The sequence below is a fragment of the Molothrus aeneus genome, chromosome 1 (assembly GCF_037042795.1).
Source record: "Molothrus aeneus isolate 106 chromosome 1, BPBGC_Maene_1.0, whole genome shotgun sequence".
Lineage (NCBI taxonomy): Eukaryota > Metazoa > Chordata > Aves > Passeriformes > Icteridae > Molothrus > Molothrus aeneus.
This window is the reverse complement of record NC_089646.1, coordinates 56,030,754-56,056,941: the sequence shown is the minus strand read 5'-3', so window position 1 is coordinate 56,056,941 and position 26,188 is coordinate 56,030,754. Positions and strand designations below refer to the sequence as shown.

General features: G+C 37.9%; 1 protein-coding gene across 1 annotated transcript in view; it reads right to left on the bottom strand.

Moving 5' to 3' along the window:
• Window positions 1–797: 797 nt before the first annotated feature.
• TNS3 (tensin 3) overlaps window positions 798–26,188 on the bottom strand; it is a 133,738-nt gene continuing 108,347 nt past the window's right edge. Inside the window, exons 17-26 of the mRNA XM_066557580.1 lie at window positions 23,921–24,561; window positions 23,206–23,292; window positions 19,357–19,485; window positions 16,970–17,065; window positions 13,422–13,499; window positions 11,689–11,766; window positions 7,432–7,600; window positions 6,385–6,453; window positions 6,227–6,253; window positions 798–5,197 (exon numbers count right to left, since the gene is read on the bottom strand). Of these exons, the coding sequence (XP_066413677.1) occupies window positions 5,053–5,197; window positions 6,227–6,253; window positions 6,385–6,453; window positions 7,432–7,600; window positions 11,689–11,766; window positions 13,422–13,499; window positions 16,970–17,065; window positions 19,357–19,485; window positions 23,206–23,292; window positions 23,921–24,561 (1,519 nt within the window). The 3' untranslated portion in view covers window positions 798–5,052. The remainder of the gene's footprint in view (window positions 5,198–6,226; window positions 6,254–6,384; window positions 6,454–7,431; window positions 7,601–11,688; window positions 11,767–13,421; window positions 13,500–16,969; window positions 17,066–19,356; window positions 19,486–23,205; window positions 23,293–23,920; window positions 24,562–26,188) is intronic.

The following is a 26,188-nucleotide window of genomic DNA, read 5'->3' as shown; positions in this document are numbered from 1 at the left end:
CATTTGTACGTTGTGAGACACTAAATGTCTTCAAAGAAAGGGAAGAGTTCCGATTTGATATCCCTTGTGACATGTGATGCAAATCCCTTCTCAGTTATTCAGGAAGATCCTTTAATTCTCTAAAAAGCTCCCCATTGCCCTCTTGGTAGCTTGCCAGATGTGCTAGGTCTCCTGCAAGCTTCCTATTTCTGACTTTGGCTTTTAAAAACTTCTTCAGCTATTTGCCTTTGTAATTTCCTTTGTCCACACCCCCTGATACAGTTTACATTACTGTAACCTTTATTCTAGGTATCAACAGCAGAAGCAGATGAGAGATTTACTCTGCCTATCTTGTGGGCCGAGTTTTCTGGTTTCAAGAGTTTTCTAATACAAACATTTAAAAAATTAGAAGGCAGCAGCTTCTGCCCCTTTTTATACAGTGTCTGGCTGTATACTTGACAGTCTCTCCAAATAAATTACATAATGCACAAAAAACAGCCTTTCAAACACAAAAGCACATAAAAGCCAAATGCTGACTTGTTTAGCCTTGCCAAAAGAAGACTGAGGGACACAAGGGGGAGCAGAACTCCTGCTATAAATATCTCAAGGAGAGGACAGTTTTCATACTAAGGGAACACTGGTATAAGAACAACTGCATATGAACTAGTTTGGAAAATATCTAGGATGAATCCTGAAAGCAGATTTTCTTCCACTGGAGCAAAGACACTCCAGAACAGCCTTAAAATACACCTAACAGCAGCACACATATACAATGGCATCCAGGTTCAAGGACAAAAGTTTAACAGGAGAGACTGGACTCTTGACACAAAAAGATCATTTTACTATTGCATCCTTGTCATCTGTTCCACATTATAATTCATTCTAATAAAAGACCAACACTTTTAATAGACAAATGTCACTTTACAACCATGCATAAACCTCACAATCACTTGTACTGATGAATGACAGTCAAGTACACAAAATGAAAAATTCCTGCCAGTGTATGCCTCACTGTCCTGGGTTGCAAAATGTGGGCGGGGGTCTGTATTCTATTATCACCTGTTAGACCAGAGCAGCAGTTTTCTTTTCCACTGGATTCCCAGAGGAAGACCAGGCCCATCTACACCACCACTGGGCCTTCAGAGGAAAAAAGACACCTTTCTACAAGATCACTGCTTCAACAGAACCACATCTGTCACTCCAGGAGGACTGCAGCCACCATTTTAATTGGACTGCTACCAACATCCTGACCAACAGGGTGTTAGGTCATATTCTCTGTCAGTGTTGTTTTGTATTACTGCATTTTTTTTTTCATTTTCTCCCCTAATAAAGAACTGTTATTCATTTTCCCATATCTTTGCCTGAGAGCCCCTTAATTTCAAAATTAGAATAATTCAGAGGGAGGGGGTTTACATTTTCCATTTCAGGGGAGGCTCCTGTCTTCCTCAGCAGACACGTGTCTTATCAAACCAAGACACTCACAGAAAGGGCATAAGCATGACATACCAGAGTTTATCAGTCTCAGAAATAACCCTGATAAAGCATGTATATAACTCAATCTTCACTGTCTGGCCGATGCACTGTTTCAGTCAGGGGTTAAATTTCTCAGCCCCCTCTGGAAGGTTTTCCAGCATAAGCAGAGTGGAGGCAAAGTTAAATGGTTACATTAAGTCAGAGGATGGTATCATATTCTTCCTTCTTACACTGAAATATGCAATGCAAGCAATAGATACTTTTATACCATTATAACCACAAATTAACTAGGAAAATCATATGCTTCAACTGACTTGAACCACTAACAGGCTCATCTGAAGTCCTTGAAAGAAATCTCAAACATTTCTTACAACTAAACCCCAGCACCCAAATTATTCTTCACTCACGAAGAAGGTTTTTCTGATTAGCTGATTTCAAATGCCAGAAGGTAACTTTCATTCAGAATAGACTGCCCTGTGACAGAGTGGTGGAATTTCACTTTTGTAATTTTATTATAATCTGAAAGAGGTGGTATCTGAAGAGCAGAGAAAATGACTATACAAAGAATTTATAGAACATTCATTTATATACTGAAGACTTTTAGATGCTTCTTTACAGTTTCAAGAAAAAAAATTTTCACTAGTAGGAAAAACCAAGAAAGAAATATTAAATATTTAATTACAGTGTTGGATACCTGAAACTGTTAATAAAAAACGTGGCTTTTAGCATTTTTGCAGTTTAACACTGTATGATTATAATAGTGTATTTATGAACCACATTAACAGGAGTCTGGCTAAATTTATGTGTCAACTTGCTGCTATTAGTTATGAAATTGCATATACACATCTACCAAAAATCTTGAAAGTGCTATATAAAGATTAGTCTTATATTTGCCACGAACATATAAGTTCCATGAATATTTTTCTACACAGACTACATAACATTACATACTGAACTATCTTGCTTTGTCCATTTTAAAATTCATTAAAAAGCAAATGCACATGGCAATATACCGTCCAAGGGAATGCAAAATAGAAAATCTCCCTGAGAAACAGGGTAACTTCTTTTTTCCCACTTAGCAAGTAGAGCTAAACTCCCAGAAAATACCACCAGGAGTGTCAGCATGCAATCCCTCATGCTTTTGAATTCAGCAGACCTTGAGAAAGCACAAGGAATATAAAATAAGCTCCTGAATGGAAATGACAATACACGGGAAAAAAAGACATTTTGTTTTCAGCCCAAAAGCCAACACTTAGTGTCTAAGAAGATACACTAAAATTTATTATCTACATAAGTAAAAAAATATAGTTTAAAAAATCCTCCCCATTTCAATTCCTATGATACATCAGCTTAAAATCTAATTGAGACTTAAATCTACTTGAAATGTCAGCTGAAGAATTTCTGTGGGCTCCAACAGGGTGATGAGATTAGGCAACTGGAATCTTAGTACACCAAAAGAATATTAAAAGAAAACTTGTTCTCATATTTTATAAAAAGGAGCAAAGCTCCTATTTGTAAGAACTGCATTCTTTTTTTTGGATGGTACACAAACACTGTTGAAGTATTATACCTCTGTGCCAAAAGAACGGAATTATATGTTACTAATCAGAGGTACTTGCCTTTTTTGCTTCAATGGTAGCTATTGAATTCCGCACTTTGTATTGCTTCACCCCTCTACAGATATCCAATGCCTACTGCTACTAATAAACCACTTTCTGGTCCAAATTCAGGAAACTTCAAATATTTCTTCTCTCTCTCTCTCTCTCTTCCTCACTACTTTCCTCTTAAAAAACATAAAGTTATTTACACAAAATTGGTAGTTACACAAATAATTTGGTAATACTTCCGCTATGGTCACTGAAAAAGGTTTAACATGTTCCCGACCCTTCAGGAAATACAGAGAGCTGTTTAAAAAAACCCTTATTTTATACAGGGCAAATATAGCTCAAATTGGTGGATAAAAGGATTAAAATCTACAAGTGGATAAAGTGGCTCATCTATCAACATACAAAATACAAAATGTTATTTTATTCCTCAGGTTATTAACATAATGTTGACAGCTACACATGAAAGAAACAGAAGCAATGAAATTTTTCAGCACATGCCACAATAAAGTTGCATTATAACCATCAGTTCTCATACAGGGTTCTAGTACTGCTCTTTTTGAATGAATGGGAACTACACAGGAGATCTCAGTGGCTTACTCTCCCTTCCACTTCAGGCTTCCACTGTAACCTACTGCATCAATTTTCTATAAAGCTAAATAGCACTTTCTTATGCATTTCATATATCAATGTGTTAAGAAAGATAAAGAGATATGTACAAGTGTGCTGAATGTAGAAATCATGACATAAATGCTCTCAAAAAATGGGACAAAGTAACAAAATAAATTCCATCCACTTTCAGATTCCCTAGCTCAAGGAATAACAAATCAATATAGTTCCTATAGATGAAAAAAAAAGGTAAAATAATCCTCAAAACTCCAGCAAAATAATGGGGTAGAAGAGTCTGTAAATATAATTACATATTATGTAGGGGAATAAAACAGTATTGCAGAGGCAGAAAATGGGAAGAGTGTTGTCACTGTAAGACAAAAGACAAAATATCAGACTATTTTCTCTTGCAAGGCCCAGGCTACACACACATTTACTTACACAAATTAGTGCTAAAGGTAAAGCTCAACAGTGGTCTAGTTTAAGAATTGTCTCTCTGACATACCAAGATCTGAGATCCACTATAAATAATCTGTCACTGGTAAAAATGCATAAATTATACAATCTTTCTCTTTGCTTTCCTCTCATTTTTATCCTGTAATTATAAAATGCTTAATCTCCCCTGCTTAGTTCTCCGTATTAAAAAAATTACAAACCCCCCCCTAATTATAGAACAGATTTTCACACCTCTTTTTGTTCTGCCACTTCTGCTCTACTGAAAAATTTTCAAACTAAAACAGCTCAGCCTTCTTAACACTAAATACAGAGCAATCTTCCTGAATATTCCACACTGCCACTCCTTTCTTACCATAAAACAACTTACACAAACATTCTCTTCACATATATCTTCCCCTTTCTTCATTCAGTTCTCATCACTGATCACAAAGACATAGGGAAGAGCAAATAGTTTTCCTCAGATGATCACTCTCCTAGAAGTATGTTTGCAAGGCCTATAACTACCATTGATGCAATCATGGCAAGTGTCTTTTTGGAGGTTTTACAAAACACTTCCTGAACAAAAAAGTAGTGCAATCTACTAAGTATTTCTGCTCCAATAAACTATGAGAAACAGCATATGAAGATACATTAGAAACTCATCAGGAGAAAAGTTCTTCATTTATGCTTCATTCAGGTAAGGGCTTCGTGGTTTAGGGTGGCACCCAGCTTCTTTTGTTTTGTCCTCTGATATAAAAACAAAGAAATAATGCTTTGTGAGGCATCTTGAAATAAAAGCCTGAGGTCTTGCAAACACAATACAGATCATCCTCTGCTTTTCTTATTGGGAATGACAATATTCAGACATTGTTGCTGAATAGCTTTTCTCCTTCTCACAGTGATTTCCTTCAGTGAAGCCAGCAAAGAGTTCTGAATCAAGGATGGAAAGGCATCAGATCTTCTTCTGGGATCCAATCATGACCTTTGATACAAAGTTTACAATAGCACTGGCAGGTTGTTCTGGATCATGCTCTGCAAAGAGGTGGCATACGTTGTCTGTGGCACTGCCTTGCTTCCGGGCAATGAACCCAAACACTCTGCAAGGGCAGCAATCAAAGTATGTCAGAGAACTGACAGACAGGCATTGCCTCACTTCATAAAACAGAAAAGATACTGCAGAAACCAAGCACACATATCAGACTTCTCTGTTCTGATGGACAAGGTTCCATGTGGCTGCTAAACACAGCGGTCCAGAGTGACCAGCCAGCTCAGGAGAGAATCAGGGAAGCAGACTGTCTCCTTCCTGCTATTTTGTCCATATGGCATCCTGTACTGTTTGCTATCAGAGACATGCTGATAACCCTGGAAATATATTTAATTGGATTCTATACTGCTGTCCTCTAACCAAGTTTGGGGGGCATGTGGTGTGGTGTGGTGTGGTGTGGTGGGGTGTGGTGTGGTGTGGTGTGGTGTGGTGTGGTGTGGTGTGGTGTGGTGTGGTGTGGTGTGGTGTGGTGTGGTGTGTCAGGGATTGCTCAAAGAGAGGAATTTGAAGGCCACACATCTTAATGGACAGAGTACTGGAAAAAGGATTTAAGCCATCTATTTCTGTTCCTTTCCAGAAACAAGTGCTGAGCCTCTCTGTATAAATTATTTCTTTTGATTAAAGGGTGACAACAACGTTTACCTTCAACAGATAACACTTTGCAATCCACAGGTAATCATGCATTTATGCCATACGCTAATATTACTAGGAGTGTTTTCATCTATGTACTAGAAGAGGGATTTTTTTTAAAGCTATGAGTCTAAGTGAGAGAACCTTGTGTTAAGTCTTGCTGGACAGGTGTAACACAAAACTGAGAGAGCAAGTATCATTGGAATGTCTGAAACCACAGTCAAATCACAGACCCTCAATCTAAATAAACCATATGAGCTCTGGCTCCAGACTTCCCACCCCCACCCATCACATAATTAGACCCCAATTTGCAGAGGTGTAGATGAAGTAACCAATGTCTAATTACAGAGATATGAGAGACTTTTGTCTCTGAACAGATGCTTTCCCTTCCGCCTCTCAGACAAAAGTAATTTAGGACACCAAACATTCAGTTAAAAGAGACTCTACTTACTTTGCAGAAAGGCCATCTTTCATCCACCTTGTCCATTAAGAAAACAGTAAAAAAAAAATTGAATGGAGAAATAAAAATGTTAGTTTTAGTTTGTTTGTTGGGTTTTTTTGGTAGAACAATACAAGTAACATATTAAAAATACTGCTTGTCATACTTACTTTCTGTCCTGTGGATCCAAAGCACAGAAAATAACAGTGTTGACTGAATAATGTCGCCGAAAAAAGAGTCTGTATAGGAAGAAAGAAAATGAATTTCAGCAACAGTAAAGATGCTTGGAATTCCAAACAATAAACTAATCTGAAAAATAAATTGTGTTTACTCTTAATTTAATACAGACAATATTTTTTGCTATCTTTGAGTGACTTCGAAATCCACCTGAACTGCTCTAACCCAATAAATACATGTTTAAATCACTAACATAAAGTTTTTTGAACTAAAGGAAAACTGACTCTCAAGCTAAGAGCTAGGAGTATGAAATGTATTTTTTCTAAAAGCTGGCCATTTAGATACTATTTTAGTGGGACAGACAACTTTGTGGAACTTGCGAATAATTTGATCATACTACATTTCAAAATATTCACACTCCTAGGCATTACCATTAAGGTAAAGGTTCTGTGATGTGCTACAAATGATTGCAAACCGAATGGAATGAAGAACTCTGGCACTTCTTTTTTTTAACCTATAATGAATTCCTGTTGTCCTTCTTTTGTTATTGTAATTTTTAGAATTGAAAGAGTTTGTTCTAAGTGCTAGTTAGGCTACCACAAAGTAAACATAAATTAACTTTTTATCACAGTTTTTTACAGGCTATCCAAAACACTGTTTCAGATCCTGGAGATACACATCATCTGCTTAAGTCAGCTCTGTTCAGTGATACTAGTGAAAGACATCAATCATGAAGATAAATTACTTCACAGAACAAGTTCAATATCAAATGCTAGCAAAGCCATTACTTTCCTAAGAAATAACAATAAAAAATGTCCTATCAAAGTGACCTTCCAAAGGTAAAATATACCATGTGGAAATAAAGTCCACAACTTTAAAATATATTTTCCTGTACTACAGCTATCTTACATAGTCACCATCATTCCTATAATCCTGGTATCCTCTGAGACAGAGATTGCAAAATGTAACTAGGAACGTCAAATCAACAGTGGCCAACAGGAACAGTGACAGATAATCCCTTCCCATCCTTATTTGCTTACTTTCTTTGATTATCTGTCAGTGTGATTCCCTGAGCAGACACCTTGAAATGGACAACGGTTGAGATAGGAGACGGATCTTGCATCAGTGTCAGGCTCAAAGCTTTCTGTACTGCCTGGTATCCTGTGAGGGACTCCATCTCTACTGAATTCAGGTACCAAACATTACAAGCTGTAATGAAAGAGGGGAAAGATTTTGAGATTCATAGGCCTTTTACTCTCCTTTGGTTTTGATACCTTTATATCAAAGCAAATGAATGTATTTATTATTACCCGTAGATATCCTGAAATTTAAATAAATACAAAGCAACACCAGAGAGTACACTTGTAGGTAGTACTGAGCAAAGGCATTCCTGAAAGAATGGGGATATTTTGCTTTTAAGTTAAAATACATCAGCCAGTAAGGAAATACACATTTGCAGCATACATTCACACGTTCTACAGTTTCAAATATTTAAACTATATTCAAAGGAAACCATTCACTTGATTGGCAAGACAAGAATGTTTTCATACCAGAAAGAAATAAGGGTTACGTCAAAGCTCATTTCTCTTTAATTCTCATTAATAGTATTATGTATGTTTACTGATTTCAGAGCAAGTAAAACAATTTCCATACTGATAAAAATTACTGACATACACTTTTAGGCTTTTTCTTTATTTCAGTATGCACTTACTTCTAAAAGTACTATTCCTCTTCTAGAGATATTAGCAACTTCTGAAATATCTCTATAAAATAGATACTCACGGGTTTCTAAGGTTATCAAACAGTTACTTTTTTTACATGGTTTCGTATCAAATCTGCAGTGAGCATTAGGAAAGTATGTATTAATATTATATAGCATTATACAGTAGTACTGTACTACTCTATACTACTACATAGTACAGTGGCATCTAAAACATGGACTATTACATGGTATTAACAGAATTATTCACATGCTTACTATGGAACTATGGTATACAGTCAAATTTACAAACAAATTAAGAAAAAGCAAGAATGATTATGCACATCTATAGCTAAACACTAGCATCAAGAGATTTTATGTTTGGTAAAAACACTTGTGTAGGTATCCAGGACAAAATTTACAACTCTGTCAGCTGACACATACAAATTACCATGGTTACATTTCATTTGTTTAGCAGTTTCATTTGGCTTGCCAACATTACTATGAAAGCAAAGATTTTAAATTAAATCTAACAGTTTATCTTTTTATTTAGCTATTCTGTAATCTGTCTTAAGATTTCTCCTATGACCATCTACATAAAATTATAGAGAGAGACACTGGCACTTTCAAAACAACCAAGTAATTATACAGTTAAAAACTGCATAAGCCTGACTCCAGCATAATGATCAGCCCAGTAACTTCAAGCTCTGGAGTCCATCAGTGAAAGAATGGATCCTGAGATTTCATTTATCTGATTTGCAAGTGTAAAATTTCAAAAATCTATTTTTGCATTGCAGTGAAAATTTCAAAAACTTTTGCTTCAATCAGTTAAATTCATGCAGAGAGGACTTAAGATGATGAGTAGCCAACCCAAAACTGTAATGAACATTCCAAATCATAAGCTCTCTTCTTCTCCCCACATTACTGTGTATGGTCACTACAGATCTAAAGCTCTTCACTATCCAATGGGTCCTTCCTCAGAACAGGAAGTTTCCCTTCTTTCACAGCCACACACATCAGAGTCCCTTCCTCTTCTGCCACACAGTGCATTGCTGTCAACAGACTGTTTTCAGGTTTTGTTTCTAAATTAAATTTCCAAGCATTTTATCTAGATTGCCCTCAAAGTGATAGTTGTAACAGAAGTTACCCAATACAGAGTGTCCTTTGCTTCTGGAAAGGACAGGAAATAATAAATGGAAAGCACAGGAAATAATAAATGGAAACTTATGAAAGTGTTGCAAAGTGAAAACATGTCAGCTTAAAAAGGAGAGAAACAGTAATGAGAAATACAGAAAGATTTGTCATTAAAGAACATCATGCATGGCCTGACAAGGTAGTGAGAACAGTAATCCTGGAGGAACCATGCTCCAAGCTGCAACAAAAGGAAGATCTTTCATTCAATGCAGCTGCCCTGCAATGTTGCTGCTTTTATCTTTCACAGGTGACATTTTGAAGCACATCTGTGCCACCAGCAACAGCTTAACAATGCTGCTTTTAGACTGGGAATGTCCTTTGTTCAGAATGCTTAGTTTCTTGACTGTATCAGTGTAAAGAGAATTAAGAACTGCAATTTATTTGAGTAGAAAATTTTGTTGCTGAACAGGCAGATTAATAAAGCAAGGTGTATTCTAGGGAAAAGCCTCTTATCTGTATGGTTTCCAGTCTTCAATTGTCAGTGTCTAAGAAGCAAAGGATTTCTAGTCAGCTTCAGCACTCAGAACCTGGAAATGCTCATTAGGTTTTTCAGGGAGCTATAAAAAATAATCATTCTAGGAAAACAGACTGGTTTTTTGCTTGTGGAGTGAGAGAAGTGTGGATATAGAAGGGCAGGGAGTAAGTATATCTGCTTTAAAGTTTCTTTGAAAGGACTCAATTTACATGTTTTGAATCTGCACTTCAGAGTTGAACTCCACAAGTTGAATGCTTCTGTGACTGGAAAGGGACCCCTGATGTATCAAGGCAAAAAAAAAAAAAACAACTCTGAGAACCTCTCATAGCTAATTTATCTATTTGGGTTCCAAATCATGTTTAAAAACAACAAAAACATCAAAACAGGCTAAAACCAAATGTACTAAGTACCCTAAATGATCCATGATACAAAAGCTCCCATAAAGACTTATCTGACTACTGCCCCAGCTGAAGAATAATTCTTTCTTTTTCTTTGAAAAGCACTGTCTGAGCAAGGAGAAACCAGTATTTCTTGGAAGATAATATATGCTCCTTTTGATAGGAAGTAAAGCTACAAAAATTGATTCTCTGTTTTTTTTCCCTGTTGGCTGCAACAAACACCAACTAGTGAGCTAATACATGCTCACTCACAGCACAGCCTCACAAAGGTTTGCCATTGCCTCAGCCACGCATGCCTGCTCAATTACAGCACTCAAAATGGTGCTTCAAATTTTGAAGTCAAAGCAGATTGCTGCGCAAGCAAAGAGCAACACTCTTTGCAGAGCTGGCCAGTTTGACAACTGCCCCTTCAGAAGTGCTCTAAATGCTGCGTGAGGCAGCATTCTTAGAAACACATGCTTTGCTACAACACACTTGTGGATCCAGTGGTAGGCTAAACTCAAAAGAAAGGGGCAAATGTAGTGTATTCCTGTGCTCTAACGGCACTAATTGGGTGGCTTCTGGGGAGAATGCAGAGCAACCTGAAAACCAACGACCACTGCAGGACCTGGGCAGGATCCCCCGCACATGCCCACTGTACAGCTGAGTAACACAGTTGGTCGCATTTCTAAAGACAACTTAAGATTGTGCAGGAGAGTACTTAGAGCATTATCCAACACGGTGAGTTAGAATGTCACCACACTTTTTCAGACAAGCTGTTTAACTAGTTCTCTGGATCAGATGCACACTAACAAAGCAGATAAGAAGCAGAGCACACCTCTACACAGCTCTTGCAAACACCCTAGTTTGAGAGCCATACAGATGGTAACAGTGCATAGCATCACACAATTTGAACATACTCTGGTCATGGTTCTTCTGTCACACCAAATAAGCTTGCAGTAACACAACTTAACTTGCCAGAATGGATGCTGCACTATGCATAAGAATCCATAAAAGCACCCAGTGGAAAAGACACATGGCATTTCCTAAGAAAATGCAGCACCAAGTGAAGTAGAGAGAACTGTTCTTTAATATTTTTTTCAGATTGATGCAACAGTAAGCATTTTACAGTGGTATTGTTAACTGATGAGAACTTAACCCTAACTGAACACTTTCCTTAGTTGGCTTTTGCAGACCTCACACAGAGTTCGTGAACCTCTGCAACCACAGGTTGAAAACATCCTCTCAAAGTTTATCAGTTATGAAAGCAATGTCCTGCTTAAAAATCGCTGTGCTTGAAGTAACCTACATACACCTAATATTCTCACAAGACACATAATGGGAAACGAAACACAGAATGTAGGAACTGGTTGCAGAAAACGGAAAAAACTTGGTACATATCCTAACAATGCCCTTTACACTTCTACCCAGCACAATAAATTTAACTGCTATCTTTATATATCCTTTAATCCAATCTAAGCTTCAGCTTCTTCCAGCCTGTAAGGTACAAACTTTGGTAACAGTCAAATACAAGGATAAAAATTTAACAGACCTGCACCCTGTTTGAGAAGCTCCGCAGCGGAGTTTGCAGCAGTTTGTGGAGAAGTTTCTGCTATCTCCTCCAAGGGATCTGCAAACAGAAAATACTGTCCATGTCTTGTATGGATTTAAATCAACAAATCAAAGTCCATAGTCACGTATGAGCTGTTAGACATAATTGTGATCTCATCTACTGAACAACTCTTGGCCGGAAACATGAAACCACCTTTTATCTGCAATTATAATCATCTATGTTGCATCAGGTTTTTTTTTGCCTTGAGCACTGCAAGCAGGATGCTTAACTTTTATTTCCTGACAATAAAAGACATAACACAGGAATATGCTGTAGGGATTCACATGATTACACATTAAGACAATACTTATAGCTGTACTCCCTCACTACAGCCAAAAATATCTTGAGTAGTGTGATTTTAATGATATCATTTGATTTGTATAATTTACAGTAATTGATACAAAAAGACTCTGTGTTACCATGATGAAATCAATTAATTATGTTTTGATCCAGAGGATGACAACAAAACCTTCTTCTTAAGTTGAAAAAAAACCATCTGAACTATTAAGACAGCAGTGGAACATTTCCTCCCAATTGAGGAAATTGGGAAGAAATTGTTAAAAGTAGTAAGAAAACTGTCCACCAACATGTTATTTCAGGTATATCAATGCATGTAAAAAGATCTCACTGCTGCATTTAGCATGAGGCATGCTGTCTTTGAATATAATCAAATGAGGAAGAGAGCCATAATACCATAATACAGTTTGTGACACTATTCACATGGTTAGTTACAGTTATCCAAATGTTTTAAACACTCCAGGCACTGTATCCTGTCATTAACTACAGAAAATCATCTTAAAATGCATAATCGAATTGGATTAAAAAATAAAAACAAAATAAAATTTCACTGTGGTTATGTTTATTCAAGACAAGGCAAATGTTCCAGACCTGTACCTCTGAAAGAACAGAATAATTTTTCCATCTTAGGTGAGGGGGATAAAGAGAACAAGCCAACCTCCACACTGTTTTGCCATATAAATGCATGAGATCTTGTCACATGTACCAGAGCATATTTTTGTGCTAAAATGGTTTCACTGGTGTATTTGCATAAATCAAATGCTATTTTTGTATATTAACACATGATCTATGACAAAAGTTTAAAGGGTTAACTTTATGTGGGAGAACATAAAACAACTGAATTACTGGAAAAGCATGAGCATTTTGGTTTTTTCTTAAGAGAGGTTTATGAAATCAGCATAAGCAAAATTAGAATCATAATCCCATGAAGCAACATAGGCTTTTTGATCATTTACTTGAACAATATCTGAACCTGTGCAAGTTGCTACACTCTTCCTGCCAGTGTCTCACTCAGGGCACCATCTACTCTTATCTACTTGTCCTTTTGCTAACCAGACCTGAATGAGTTGTTAAATCTAACCATACACTGGCATAATGTCATGTCTAAGAAGGACATTTGTCTTCCCACATGGTAAATTACTGCATGGATTTCCACAATGAATATACGCTTATGACTGGAATATCACAGTACCAGTATGCTCACAACCACACTTTGGATAAGGGTCATCACCAATACTGAAGACAAACCCACAGCTTCCTCCTCGTTGAGTTTTTGCTTCGATCTTAACTTGTGACACATTCACCTGCCTTCAGACACTGACACTTTGAAGCAAAACTTGGCTGGGAATATCTCTTCTGTACTTCAACAAGCATACCTCTGTCTGGGATGAGGAGCTTGCAGGGCAATGCCAGTGGAGTGATGGAATGCTGATACACTAGAGCTGTCAAACTCCCTGTGGTCAGAAAAGTAACAAGATATGCACAGTTAACTTGGTAGGCAATTAGAATGCTTAAGTTATGTTTGCTCTCAAGTATTTTATAGACTAAGAGCCCCCTCTGCTTCACTTTAAAAATCTCTTGGGACCGAAGCCAAGATCTTCTTGAACTCAGTAATCACAATCGTACGTTCCCTTTCCCTCTTATATATACTGCTTAGACCCTAGCCTACATGTCTGTGCTTCAAATGAAGAAAGCACAAAACTTACAAAATCAGTAAAATATACAAGTCGGTAAATTCTTTTCAATGCTCTTAGCTTCTGCTACATTAAATGTAGTAAATTCTTATGAAGGTGGCAAGAGCACATGTAGTCGCTTGTGCTACATGATGAGGTAAAAAAAAAGCAAGTTCTAGTTCTCAGCCACTTAGTCTTCATCATCTAGTGTTCTGTCTACACACACCTCTATTTTGTAATTCTGAAAGTATAAAAGATAGTCCAGGTAAAACCTCTTCCATTTAAGGCAGCAGTGATGTACATAGAATTCTCTATTAAATGATTCTTCCTTTCTATTCAAAGTCACTCTTGCAATTTGGTCTTGGCTTAACTGAAGTAATTCAATATTAGTTACCTTTGATATTAGCATGTCAGACTATAAGGAGTGAGAGGAAGGCATAGTATTCATCAGCCTGTTTGTACAAAAAGCCATCCTTCAATCCTATTTACTAATAAGCAGCAAACATTATAACCATGTGCTGGAGAAAAATCCCAGTTCAACCAAAACCAACCGCATCTTTACAGTCCATCAAAAAGATTTTTGAAACAGAAAGATGACCCAATTCTACAAGAGTCTTACAGAAATGCAAAGGCTGATCGATACTAACAGTCCTTCATGATCTTACCCATAAACATGTGTAGTTGTGCCTGTTCACCTACTTTGTGAACCAGTTTTGAGCCTGTGTCCTGGGTTACAATGTGGGGTGTAACCAAGCTATGTATTCTACTCCCATCTACATAACACTTGATGAAGTGTTAACAGTGGGTCGTTTTTAACAGCTGCCCAGTGTGCACCCAACCCTTCAGACTGGATGTTAGATAAGGGAGAAGAGGCAAACCCTGCAAGGCACAATGGTCTTCACAATTAACTCAGGCATGGTAACTACACCCATCCTGAGGGGGTCATCTCTGCTCAGGGGCCATTGTGGACTCAATGGCCCTAGCAAGAATGGATGACTGCAATGACTCAAGAGTATTACACCATTCCGCTGTGAAACTCCCCAAACCGAGGGAGGTAGCACCTGAACCTGTTTATCATCTGGGGTTTTGGGGACTTGGGGCACCACCACCATTGCTCAACAGACCCAGAGGAAGACCAGACTTTTCAAAGGACCAAAGCTTTCAACAAGACTGCAATCACTTCAACAGGACTACAACCACTGCTTAATCAGACTGCAACCACTACCAAGACCAACAGGGTGCGAGATTGTACTCTGACTTAGTGAGTTTAAGCCAGTTTTTCTGTATCACTGCATTTACAGTAGTATTTTTTATTAAATTGTAACTGACCTGCTCTCAAGGTATTTGTGTGGGGTTCATCTCTCACTGTGGTTTATTTTCAAACCAGCACAGGCTGTACAAACTGAAAGACTAGGAGATGTTCAAATTAAATGACTAATAGGACTATAGAAGTGCCTAAACAAGTACTTCAAGATTGAGTAATGGACTAAAAGTTCTTATTTAAGGTAAGTCTCATGCCAAATACTGATAAACTTCAGTCCACCTTTATTTTAAATGTGACTTTATTTCACATCTGTTAATTTTATGATAGATGACTCTTTCACAGGTGTATTTGGTGTATGTGACAAGGACTGTAAGAGGGGGTGGGAGGGCTCCAGGATGACCTCTGGGTAAAGTTCAGGGGAGCTTTTCATGCCAAACACAGCCCATTCCAGCAGACCCACTGCAGAGCACCTATGGAAAAAAAGCTGGGTGAGACACAGCAGAGAGAATGCCATGGACAGAGGAGGAGGAAAAAGAGATGCTCTCGGTATCCAAGTTGCCATCCCCCCACCCTGTAGCCTCTGGAGGACCTCACATTGGAAAAGATGGGACATTTTCTGTGGTAAACGGAGAACACATGCTCAAACAGATATATTTTTTTTTCTGCAGGAGGGAAGCCTACAAAGAAAGCCCACATTCCAGGAAGGAAAAACTGGGAGAGAGATGAAGCAGCAGAGGAACTGCTCTGTAATGACCATATGCCCTCACACCCACTGCAGTGGGCATGAGGAATTTGGGAGGAAGCAGTGAAATTGAGCTTGGAAAAGGGGAAGGAAAAGTGTTATTTAATACTCGTCTTTGTTTCTCATGTTAAGGAAACTTCTCTATCTGACCATCCAGGAGCCATTCTGGCAGTCACTCTTGCACCACCTGAGCTGGTACTCAAAGCCCCTTCACAGCTACACACCCCACACTTACAGTCAGATGTTTCCTCAGAAGCTCAACCCCAGGTTTCACTTAACAGAGTCTCAGACTTCCAGATCATTAAAACAATTTAATTTTGGCGCAACAACTTAATAACAAAATAACAGCTCAAACTGGGTGCCTCTGAGGAGAGATACCCTTACAATCAAAAGGCAGGAAAGTCTGGGGGTTGGCTGCTGCTGCTGCACCACTTGAGTGGTCAGGAGGTGCAGGACTCTTTGCATAACAAAGGACCATACAGGTCCCCGGGCCCTCTGTTACTCAAAGAGTCAGCAAAGAATCAGCAGATTGTGGCCCCTTGCCTGGGACACCCATAGATCAATCTGCAGTTTGCACTTCCAGCTTGCAAACTCAGCTACCTTCACTAAATGTATCCCTTAACATCTGACTGCCTGAATATTGATTTTCATTGGAAAAAAATTAAAATCATTTTCCCCAAGTTGAGTTTCTTTTGCCCTGTAACTGGTTAGCATCTCCTCGTTTTCATCTCAACCCATAAGCTGTCCGATCCTATTTTCCCCTCCTACCCCAAATGAGCAGAAAGAAAATGCGTCAACAGCTAGGTAGGCTGTTTGCCATTATGGGTATTGTAGTTCCATCATATTACATTAAATAATGTACTGACATAGCATAATGTACTTTGTGAATATCTCATTCTGGTGTCATTTTTAGCCACCTAATATGCAGCATGAATATAACACAGGACAAAAGGTCCTGAATCAATTAGGATGATAAGAGTGATTTAGCTCAGCTTTCTGCAGCTACACTGGTAGTGGTAGACAAGCCTGACTTGTTTGAAGCTTGGTCACATGCATCTATGCTAGAGTGCCCTGCATATCTGCTTAAAGTAAATGTGTTAAAGGTTCCTGGAACCTTGGAATGGGTTCCTACAGAAGTCATCAGGACTCAAACAAAGTAGTCTCTCATTTGTATTCCATCCAAGCCAGCACTGGCAAATGCCAACTGTTTCCATCTTCTCAGTCCCTGTGATGCACAGTACTCACCAAAATATGGTTCATTCGGGCATCCTTTCAAGCGTACCCCCTTCTGAGTACATTCAATCAGAAAGTGCCTTACAAGTTCATTTGATGAATCTCCAACTGTGTTGAAAAATAAAGCTCATAAAAAGAAGCAATTAACAGACAACTCTCACAAACTAGATATTTATGAAGCAGTTTTTCCACATTACTACCAAATGTTTTACATACAAAATGCAAAGAATACAATTAGACCTACTCTGCAAGTTACAAGATGTATTTAAAAGGTTGTTTTTCAAAAAGCAAATAAGCAAACAGCTCACTTCAGACAGCCAGAGGAAATGGTTTTATATTCTTAAGTGACTGACATCCAAATATACACTGGTTTCAAAAATGTCCAAATATGGTCCCAGCTACAGACAGGAACAGAAATTTGGAAAATGAATGGTTAGAAAGTCTGATGCACTTGCCCATTAAAAGAACTTGTATCCAAAGTGACAAGGAAGAGAAGTATGAAAAAATATTCCCATTTCCAGTGATACTTCTGTTCACAGAAGTTCCCCAGATTAAAAGAAGAGTAGATTAAGCTACACAAAGGTAATGATGGCAATTCTCTCAGTGCATTTTTACATTTCTAAATGTCTGCAGTTTTATGCTATGTCTCTGCATCTGAAAACAAACATTTACATGAAGCACTGGAGTTTCACTTGATTTTTAAGACAGTTTTAATCTCAGGAATCAAAGACAAACCAAAACTGTAGAGTTGGATGAAAAGAGGAGATTCAAAGTCCAAGAGACCCGTAAAAAAATCCCTCAAGATTTAACATTCTTTTAAACCTGTACATATATATGCAGACATATAATTAAGACAAATATTTCTTGGAAGATAGATTGACAGTATTTCATACCTGACTACAAAACTAATCCTCCTCCAAATAGCTAAAAGGTTATTTCATACCAACAGGACAAAGCTATCAAACCATTAAAAGCTTAACAAAAGAGCTACAAACAGATGTTCCCTTTCATCTATCAGGAAACACCTCAAGGGTTGACCTTCAGGCCAATACAGATGAATGCATTAATATGAACAGCAGAAACTTCTATGCAAGCAAATATTGCACTGATCACTTTTTCAAACAGCTTACTGTTTGCTGTTATGCTTCCACCAATTAAAAATAAATTACTACAAGATATGTGGGGAGGGGAAGCCTGGAACAAGAAACACTACAGGAAACAGAACCAATCTGTGTCTTCTGGGATTAAACAAGGGAAACCAGATAAGCTAAGTATCATGAAGTGAGAAGTGGAAGAATACTAGTCTGACTACTACTAACATAAACTGTCTCTTAAAGCCTAGCAGAGTGTGAGCTTTCATGTCTTCCTGGACTTCACTAATAAGAAAAGACTACTAGAAACACCCTACAAGCCACTTTCAATTTGCCTCCTAGTTGTTGCTATCACCACCCCAGTACACCTACGCTGAGTTCATTACGTAAATCATTGGAGTGGTTCTACTGATGTTTATTGGCAACAAAAAGGACTACATGGCAAGTTGTTACTAAAAATTGTTTCAAGACACAAGATTAAAACAGATTCAAAGTGTTACTGTAATAGAGGTGAACTGCTAACAGTTGCCAAAGAGTAAGCAAATCCAAACCAACAGCCAAACAAAAAAACAAACAAAAACAACCAAAATCATACTTCCATAAAAACAACACTAAGAATAAATGCTTTCCTGTAATCTTAATTGCCTACCTCACCAGTCATTATATACTAATGAAACATAATAAGCTTTGTATAAGAAAAACAGCAGCAACAAGAACCACTCCACTAACCTTGCAGTAGTACAAATGGAACCAAGAACACTACAGATACTGGCTGCTGAGTTTCCATATACCAATTATTGATTTCTGCATGTTCTTCTCACTTTATGTTTCACAACCATCAGGCATGAGTTATATATGGAGGCACTAGAGCTGACAGAGTAGATATATAGATCATCACTTCTTTTAAACAATTATCCTTAGGAATCTCTTCAGATTTTTATCTGAAATAGAACTGTCTCAAAATAAAATTTTGGGATTAAAAATATTCAGCCCTCCAGCAGAGTAAAAACTTTACATTGTAGCCTGTGAATCAAATGCAAACTTCTGATTGCTAGGGAAGACCAGTTGCTGAGATGACACTGATTTTCATTAGGCTGATGAGGTACAACACATACACAGACACAACAGAAGTCGTGGTGAAACCATATAGTATAACAGGCATCGTATCCAGTCTCATTTAACAACACATCAACTGTAACCTGCAATTCAAGTTACACTTATGAGAAGAGGGGAAGATTCCAACAGATTGCTACCCACCAATAAGGACTACCTACTATATATAGCATTTTCAATAGCATATAGAAGTACCTTTCTTTAACTGTAGCACAGAAGGAGGTGGTGTGGCAACTTTCATTGCTAGCCCATAGGCTCCCCGGAAAGAATGACTGTCTCGAACAATGAAAGACCCAGGTTCCTTTTCCTTAAGAACAGCAATCGCTGCAAGAGATTCCAGGAAAGAGACAGAAAAACAGTTCAAGCACAATGCACACACTCAGAAAGTACAGAAGTACAAATGTATAATGAATAGGACACCAGAAGAAGTAAGAACTTTTTCTCTATCCTCATTGCCATGCAACAAAGCACAATCAAGTGTGTTTGGGGGACCTGAGTGGAAACTCCTTGTCCAAATCTCACAGATACTTATTTTAAAAGAAGCCTGAAGTACAGAACCCTGATTTTTACTGGTTTTTAAACTAAGAGGAGTGCTCAGGTCCCACCAGAATTCCTACAACCAGCGCAAGAGCAAGTCTACTTCTGCTTAAATTGTGTCAATTTGTTAAAAGACTGCATAGCTCTCTGTAATTCCCACACTGACTAGACAGCACTGTTTTTCACTTCCTATTCAGCCTCAACAGGCAGGACAGATTCATTTTCATCCACCACCAAGTTTTTGTCCCTGCAAAGCTATCTTACTGCCTTAGGAGTTTTGAAGCAAAGGAAGGAATGTAAGTGTATATTCTGCTCTTTGAAGTACTTTTCATCTGTATTTTGGGATCTCTTCTGCAAGTGCAGTATGAAATCCTCTCCAAGAGGGAACACTTGCAGGGAAATTGCTGCTACTTTGCACAAGTCAGTTGCAGACTTTGAAATCTAGCAGCCCAAAATTTTAAACTTACTTTGAAAACAGACAAAAATTAATCTAATGATTGATCTTAATAAAATCTTTGTACTTTGCTTTCTTTCCTCCCCCATACAAGTTTTACAAATACGTGTGTATACCAGTATACTTTGTTTCTAGAACTTCCAGCCATCAGCATGCCTTCAGAGAAACCCTAGAAAGAGCCCAAATTTGGTACTGGAGTCCTTAATTGACTGTACATACAGAACATGGATATTATGCATATGGGGCACAAAGGCATATTTTGCAAGGCTGGAGCAATGTTTACAAAGCAAAGGTTCATTTCATGAAAAAAGGGGAAGTAAAAAAAAAATCAGAAAAATGCAGACAATTCTCTCTTCTGTCAAAGCAAGTAAAGCAAACATATGCATTCTATTATCTTCATCTGTCAGATGGCAAAGGAAAGAACCTTTTTTCACAACAATATGTCTTGTTTTGAGAGGATAAGGATGAATACACAAACCCCTACAATTAATCAATACATAACACTTCTAAATACAAAGGGATGCAGTAATAATTTGTCACATGAGCAGTCTATTAAACACAGGGGAAAAAAGATCAAAAAAGATCAACAAGAGTACCTTAAAACATTTTTTAAATGAAGTTTTACTTTAAGGATGAAAAGAGGCATATTAAAAGGTTGGGAAGACTGTTGTTTCATTTGTTCAAGCAATTAGGTTTTAAATTGCTTTATATCTATGTCCCTCACTGGACACACATCACGTGAGGTATTTTTCTGCATATTTAAAGACTCAGTTTTCATTATGGATGGTCAGTAGATAATGCAAAGGAGACTGGAGTGAAAGGACCAGCAAAGTATCATCCAGAAATGAATTAATGTTCTGTTTTCTATGTCTTTATTCCCCAGGCATCCTATTTACCACAAAAGAACATCCTCACCATCTGAGAACATAGTAACTAGACAGACACAGCAATTCATCATTTGCCAATAGCTGAAGTTCACACTATTTTGGTTTAGTATGAATACCTTTCTCAATGTAGAACTAGTTAGTAATTTTTCATTTTTGACAGCCGCATTTTAAAAAATTCCAGCTTAAAATCCTGCCTTATCTCATTAATCACAATTCACTGTAGCTGACTATTACAGTATAAACACAAGCACAATCAGACCAATTGCATTTGGAAAGCACTGCCAGAGACTGAAATGTTATAGTTTCATGGCTGAAACACTGTTATAAAGGACTTTTGCCCATTTTAGCAAAAGTGTGTAATGAAGCTGCAGCAATGAAGCTGCACCACCAAAGCCCACCCTAATCTGCAGCCAGGCTTGCACAGACTCCTCCCCAACAAAGAGGGGACGAGGACAGTTTTGGGTATATGTCATGACCTCTGGTCAGACGCAGTGAACATCCACCCTCCATTACACAAACTAGTTCAGCTGTAAAACTCCCCACTCTGGGAAAGCCACATCTGCAGGACACTCATGTGAGGGGCAGCTGAGGAAGTGTCATAATCCAACAAAGACCCCTAAAGCACTCCCCAGACTCATTCCTGAGGCCCTGCACCACAGCACTATGCATGATGCAAAGTGATGCAACTGATTCAGTCTTGCAAGAGAGAGTATCCCCCTTCAGAGGAGGTACCTGGGCCCAACTTGTATTAATCTTGGGACCCACAGAGGGGAGATATATTTCTACTTAATCTGTTCCTGTCATTCTTCCTGTCTCCCCACAACCTCTTTTTCTATTTCTTTCTCTTTCTCATTTACTGTTAAATAAAAGATATCATTTTTTTGGTATCAACATTTAACCATGTTTGGTTTTAGTGTCATTTCACAGAATATTCAAACCTGAAGTTTCTATCCAAAATCCACAGAAAGCTCACTTTGCTCCTCTAGAATTAGTGGATTGTAACGAGCACCCAGCATACTTATATATGTACTGTTGTAGGGACAGTGTCTAAGTTCATAGAATCATGGAAGAATGGCCTGGATTGGAATGAACCTTCAAGATCATCTACTTCCAATGCTCCTGCCATGAACAGAGACAACTTTCATTACACCAGAGCCATATCCAGCCTGGTCTTGAACATTTCCATGGATGGAGGGCATCCCACAGCTGCTCTGGGCATTCTCTTCCAGCGCCTCATCACCCTCACAGTAAATAATTTTTTTCTAATATTTAATCTAAACCTACTTTCAGTTTGAAACCATTTCACCTTGCCCTGTCACCACTACATGATCTTCTAAAAAGTCCCTCTCCATCCTTCTTGCAGGCTCCACTCAGGTACTGGAAGGCTGCAATTAGGTCACTCTGAAGCTCTTCCTTCTCCAGATTGAAAAATCTCAATTCTCTCAGCCTTTCCTCATAGGAAACATGTTCCATCCCTCTAATCAACTTTGTGGCCCTCTTCTGTACTCGCTCCAACAGGTCTATGTCTTTCCTGTATGCCAGATGCAGTACCCCAGGTGCTCGTAAGTATTAACTTCCACATAGGTAATAAAAGATTTCTTCAGTTCACTGAATAATACATCTACAAATGAAAGTGCTATATCTGCATCATACATCATAAAGATGTTGTTCCATGGTACTGACCTTTAAGAAATAATGTATATCTCTTGACATTGAAATTCAGGCTACAAAATGAATGGTGGGTGAGGATGCCTTCATGGTGACCTAGCTAATGAATTATGCTGAGATCATGTCAGAACAGCACACTTACCCTCAAAAGGTTTCAGAGAGCAGACAGCCATTTGGTGTTGTTTCATTCAAAAATCAAAATTCAAAAATCTGCAGCTTCATACCAAAGACCATTTGCAGCAGCTACCACAGGTAGATCTATATTACTTCATAGTTAGTTCAGTTAGGTTAACAATTTGTTTGATTAACTGAAAATTTTTCAGGACTATTTGACTGCCCTCCAGACTCAAATTCAGCCTTTCAATGAAAGAAACAAGAGGGGGTTGTCTATGGCCTTTCTAGGTTTTATATTTCTTTTAGAGATGAGATATCTATCTAAAATCAAGACTTCACAAAATAGCTGAACGGGTATGTCAGAATATTTATCAATAGATATACCTTGTTCTCTTGAAATATCTGGCTTATACCAGAACTTGGATGTGTCCTGAACAAATTTTACCGTCACATGTTTATCAGCTGTGTTTTCTGTGAAATAAAAAGAAAAAAAAGTCAAGAATGTTTTAAAATACAAAAGTGCTTTTACTTTTCTTTCCGAGTTCCAATCACCACGGATACTCAAAAAACTCATCATTAGGACAGTTTAGAGAAACTGAGCTGTTTTAGAACCAGCAAATATAATACCATACACTAAGATTTTGAAAGCATGTTCTATGTTTCATTTTGCAAAATCCTAAAATATTAAAACCTTTTAGTTATAAAGCTGCATTAAATACAAACTTCTCAACAGGGCCCAACAAATACACATGTACATCTTTTACTTTTATCGGCACAACTCTAAAAGGTACAGAGAGAAGCCAGCCCTTTTAAAAAGAAATTGAACTCAACACTGGTCCACTGTAATCTGACAGCTGAAATAGTAAGCTGACCGATGGCTGGCTTCTAGGAAGCAGAGGAATAAATCTAAAGCCTTGTTTCCTGAATACTGCATCCAAAGACAAGGAACTGGCAACCATTTACTGCAAACATTCAAGTCCTCTGTGCCATTTTCATTCCATTATTTTTTTTCCCTCTCCACTTTTAAAACCCCCACAAATCTTTTTATAAACTTATATAAAATCTAATGTACTTTGCATTTCTCTGATACAGAACCTACCTGGCACTGGGGAAGGGCTTAACATTTTTGAAAAATCTGGGAGGACATTTGGGAAGGGAATGCTGATTGTGCTTCCACTGTGAGGGCTAGAGAAGCCACTTGAAGACGGTGACACAGAGTAAAAGGAACGTTCTCCTTCAGAGGACCTCGTCTTCTCTGGAAGAGGCGGTTGAGCATGTAGGTTCCCTCCATGGTGATGTGGAACTGCACTGTTCTGGCTGTTGTGTCCAGAGGCCACTGTAAAAAAGTTCTGTGTCAAAAAGTCATTGTCATCAGCACTTGCCACTGATGAGCTCAGCGTTTTAGATGTGCTAGCATTGGCTATGCAAGTAGTTTGTATCTCCTCTTGAGAGGAGCTACTATCCCTGGAACCAGTGCTGTAGCTCAGGTAGGCATGGGCACTGCTGCTGATACCATGTTCTTGGTGTGGCTTTGCTGGTGAACTCTCCAGGTTGCTCAGGTTGACAACTTGCATTCCTGGAGTTTGGAAATGAGACAGGAGAGAGACATCCTGCACAGCACTTGAAAATTCAGAGGGCACAAGGTAACCTGCTGGCTGCCTGGTGTTTCCCACTGAAAACTGGGTTGACAGGGAAGCTTTAGAGCTGTTTTCAAGCCAAGGATATTCTGCGGCAGAAGAGCTGTCAAAAAAAAAAAAAAAAAGCCAAAAATTTAACACAAAAACAAAACAGCAGCCACATCATTCCCTTAAAATGTTACTGTACAACCCATACTTCAGTGGCCATTGAAAGAAATGAAACATGACAGGACAAAAAAAATCCCAGGGCGCTCATTGAAAACATGCTGGACCAGGTAATGAATGCAGTTAGATCAAGGGATTCCAACCTCATCCTGACCAGTAACTTCTTCAATGTACATCCATTATGCTCTGTCTTATCTCACCCTCCACCTAGCCATGTTGATGGGATAGTTTCTGAGTTTGCACAGTAAACCAGTCCATAAAAATAATGACAGCTAAAAATACTTCTCCCTGTTTGAGGGGTATAGTTTTAATTTGAAACAGTTTAGTGAGGCTGTTTGCAGCATTGCTTCACATACAGCTGTCCTGATGAGCTAAAGTGCTACCTGAAAAATAATAAGAGGCAATGATTTCTTATGCCAAAGCTGCACAGAGGTAGACGTTATGGAAGAAACATGACACGGCCATACCAGCTCTTGCATGCAGAGTGTCTTATGCTCATCAAAATATAAATGGGCTGAGGAGGGGGTTATGCACCATCACACAACAAATCAGTAACTATGATAATGGTAAGAACACAATTCACAAGGAATAAGTTGCAGACCAGATCTATTTCAATACAATTTATATTAAAAAAAAAATAAAGAGGCAGGTCCAGTGGTTAATTTAATTGGTGGAAAATCTCTGATTTATAGAATTAAATACTTCAACAGTAAACATTCTGTTTTTCTACTGGGTAACAATTCTACTTGTTCAAGTAAAAAATAAAAAAATGTTTTTCCAAACAAAAGAAACTAAGCATCTGATAAAATCATTTGATAAAAGTTTAAGCTGTCTCCTTGCTTCTGAAAATGAAATGCCCTTATACTGTAGCTGGAAAAGATTACTAATATTACCAAACCCAAAGAGAAAAAACTCATTGTGAAATGCAAAGAGAAAAAGCTGACATAATATATATATCAAAAAAAAAAAGGATTTTTAATTAAAAGGGAGTTGTGGAAATGAATGCCAGTAGATTTAAACAGCTCAAATTAGAAAGGCCATTAAATAAATGGAAGGTAAGCAAATTGAAGAAGACATTGCTGCAAGAAAAAAACCTCACCTCTAGAGCTGCAGCTATCTTCTAGGTGAAATAAAAAAATTATAGAAAAAGTATTTAGAAAGAAGCAAACAAAATTTTCTAGACGAAGTCTGAAGTAGGAATGTAAACTTGATAATGACTGAATTGACTGATAAGCTTTTAATACATATCCACTTGTAATTGTTACACTGCCTCTTCTGCAGCAAATACCAACATATTTTGTTCTATCTTAAGGTTCACATTTGTAATCACAAAACCAAAACATTCTTTCACAGTCTCAGTACTGACTGAAAATGAAACCAGTTAGATTGGAAGATAAATAAAAGATAAGTAGGTAATGACATACTTGAAGTACTGACACTCCAACCAGAAGTATTCCAAAATACTTACTGTGAAAAAGGAGCCAAATAGCTACAAACAAGAATAGGATAATTAGCCAGAAAGGAATGTTTTTGCAGAGTGATAGAGAAGGCAACTTCTTCAGGTC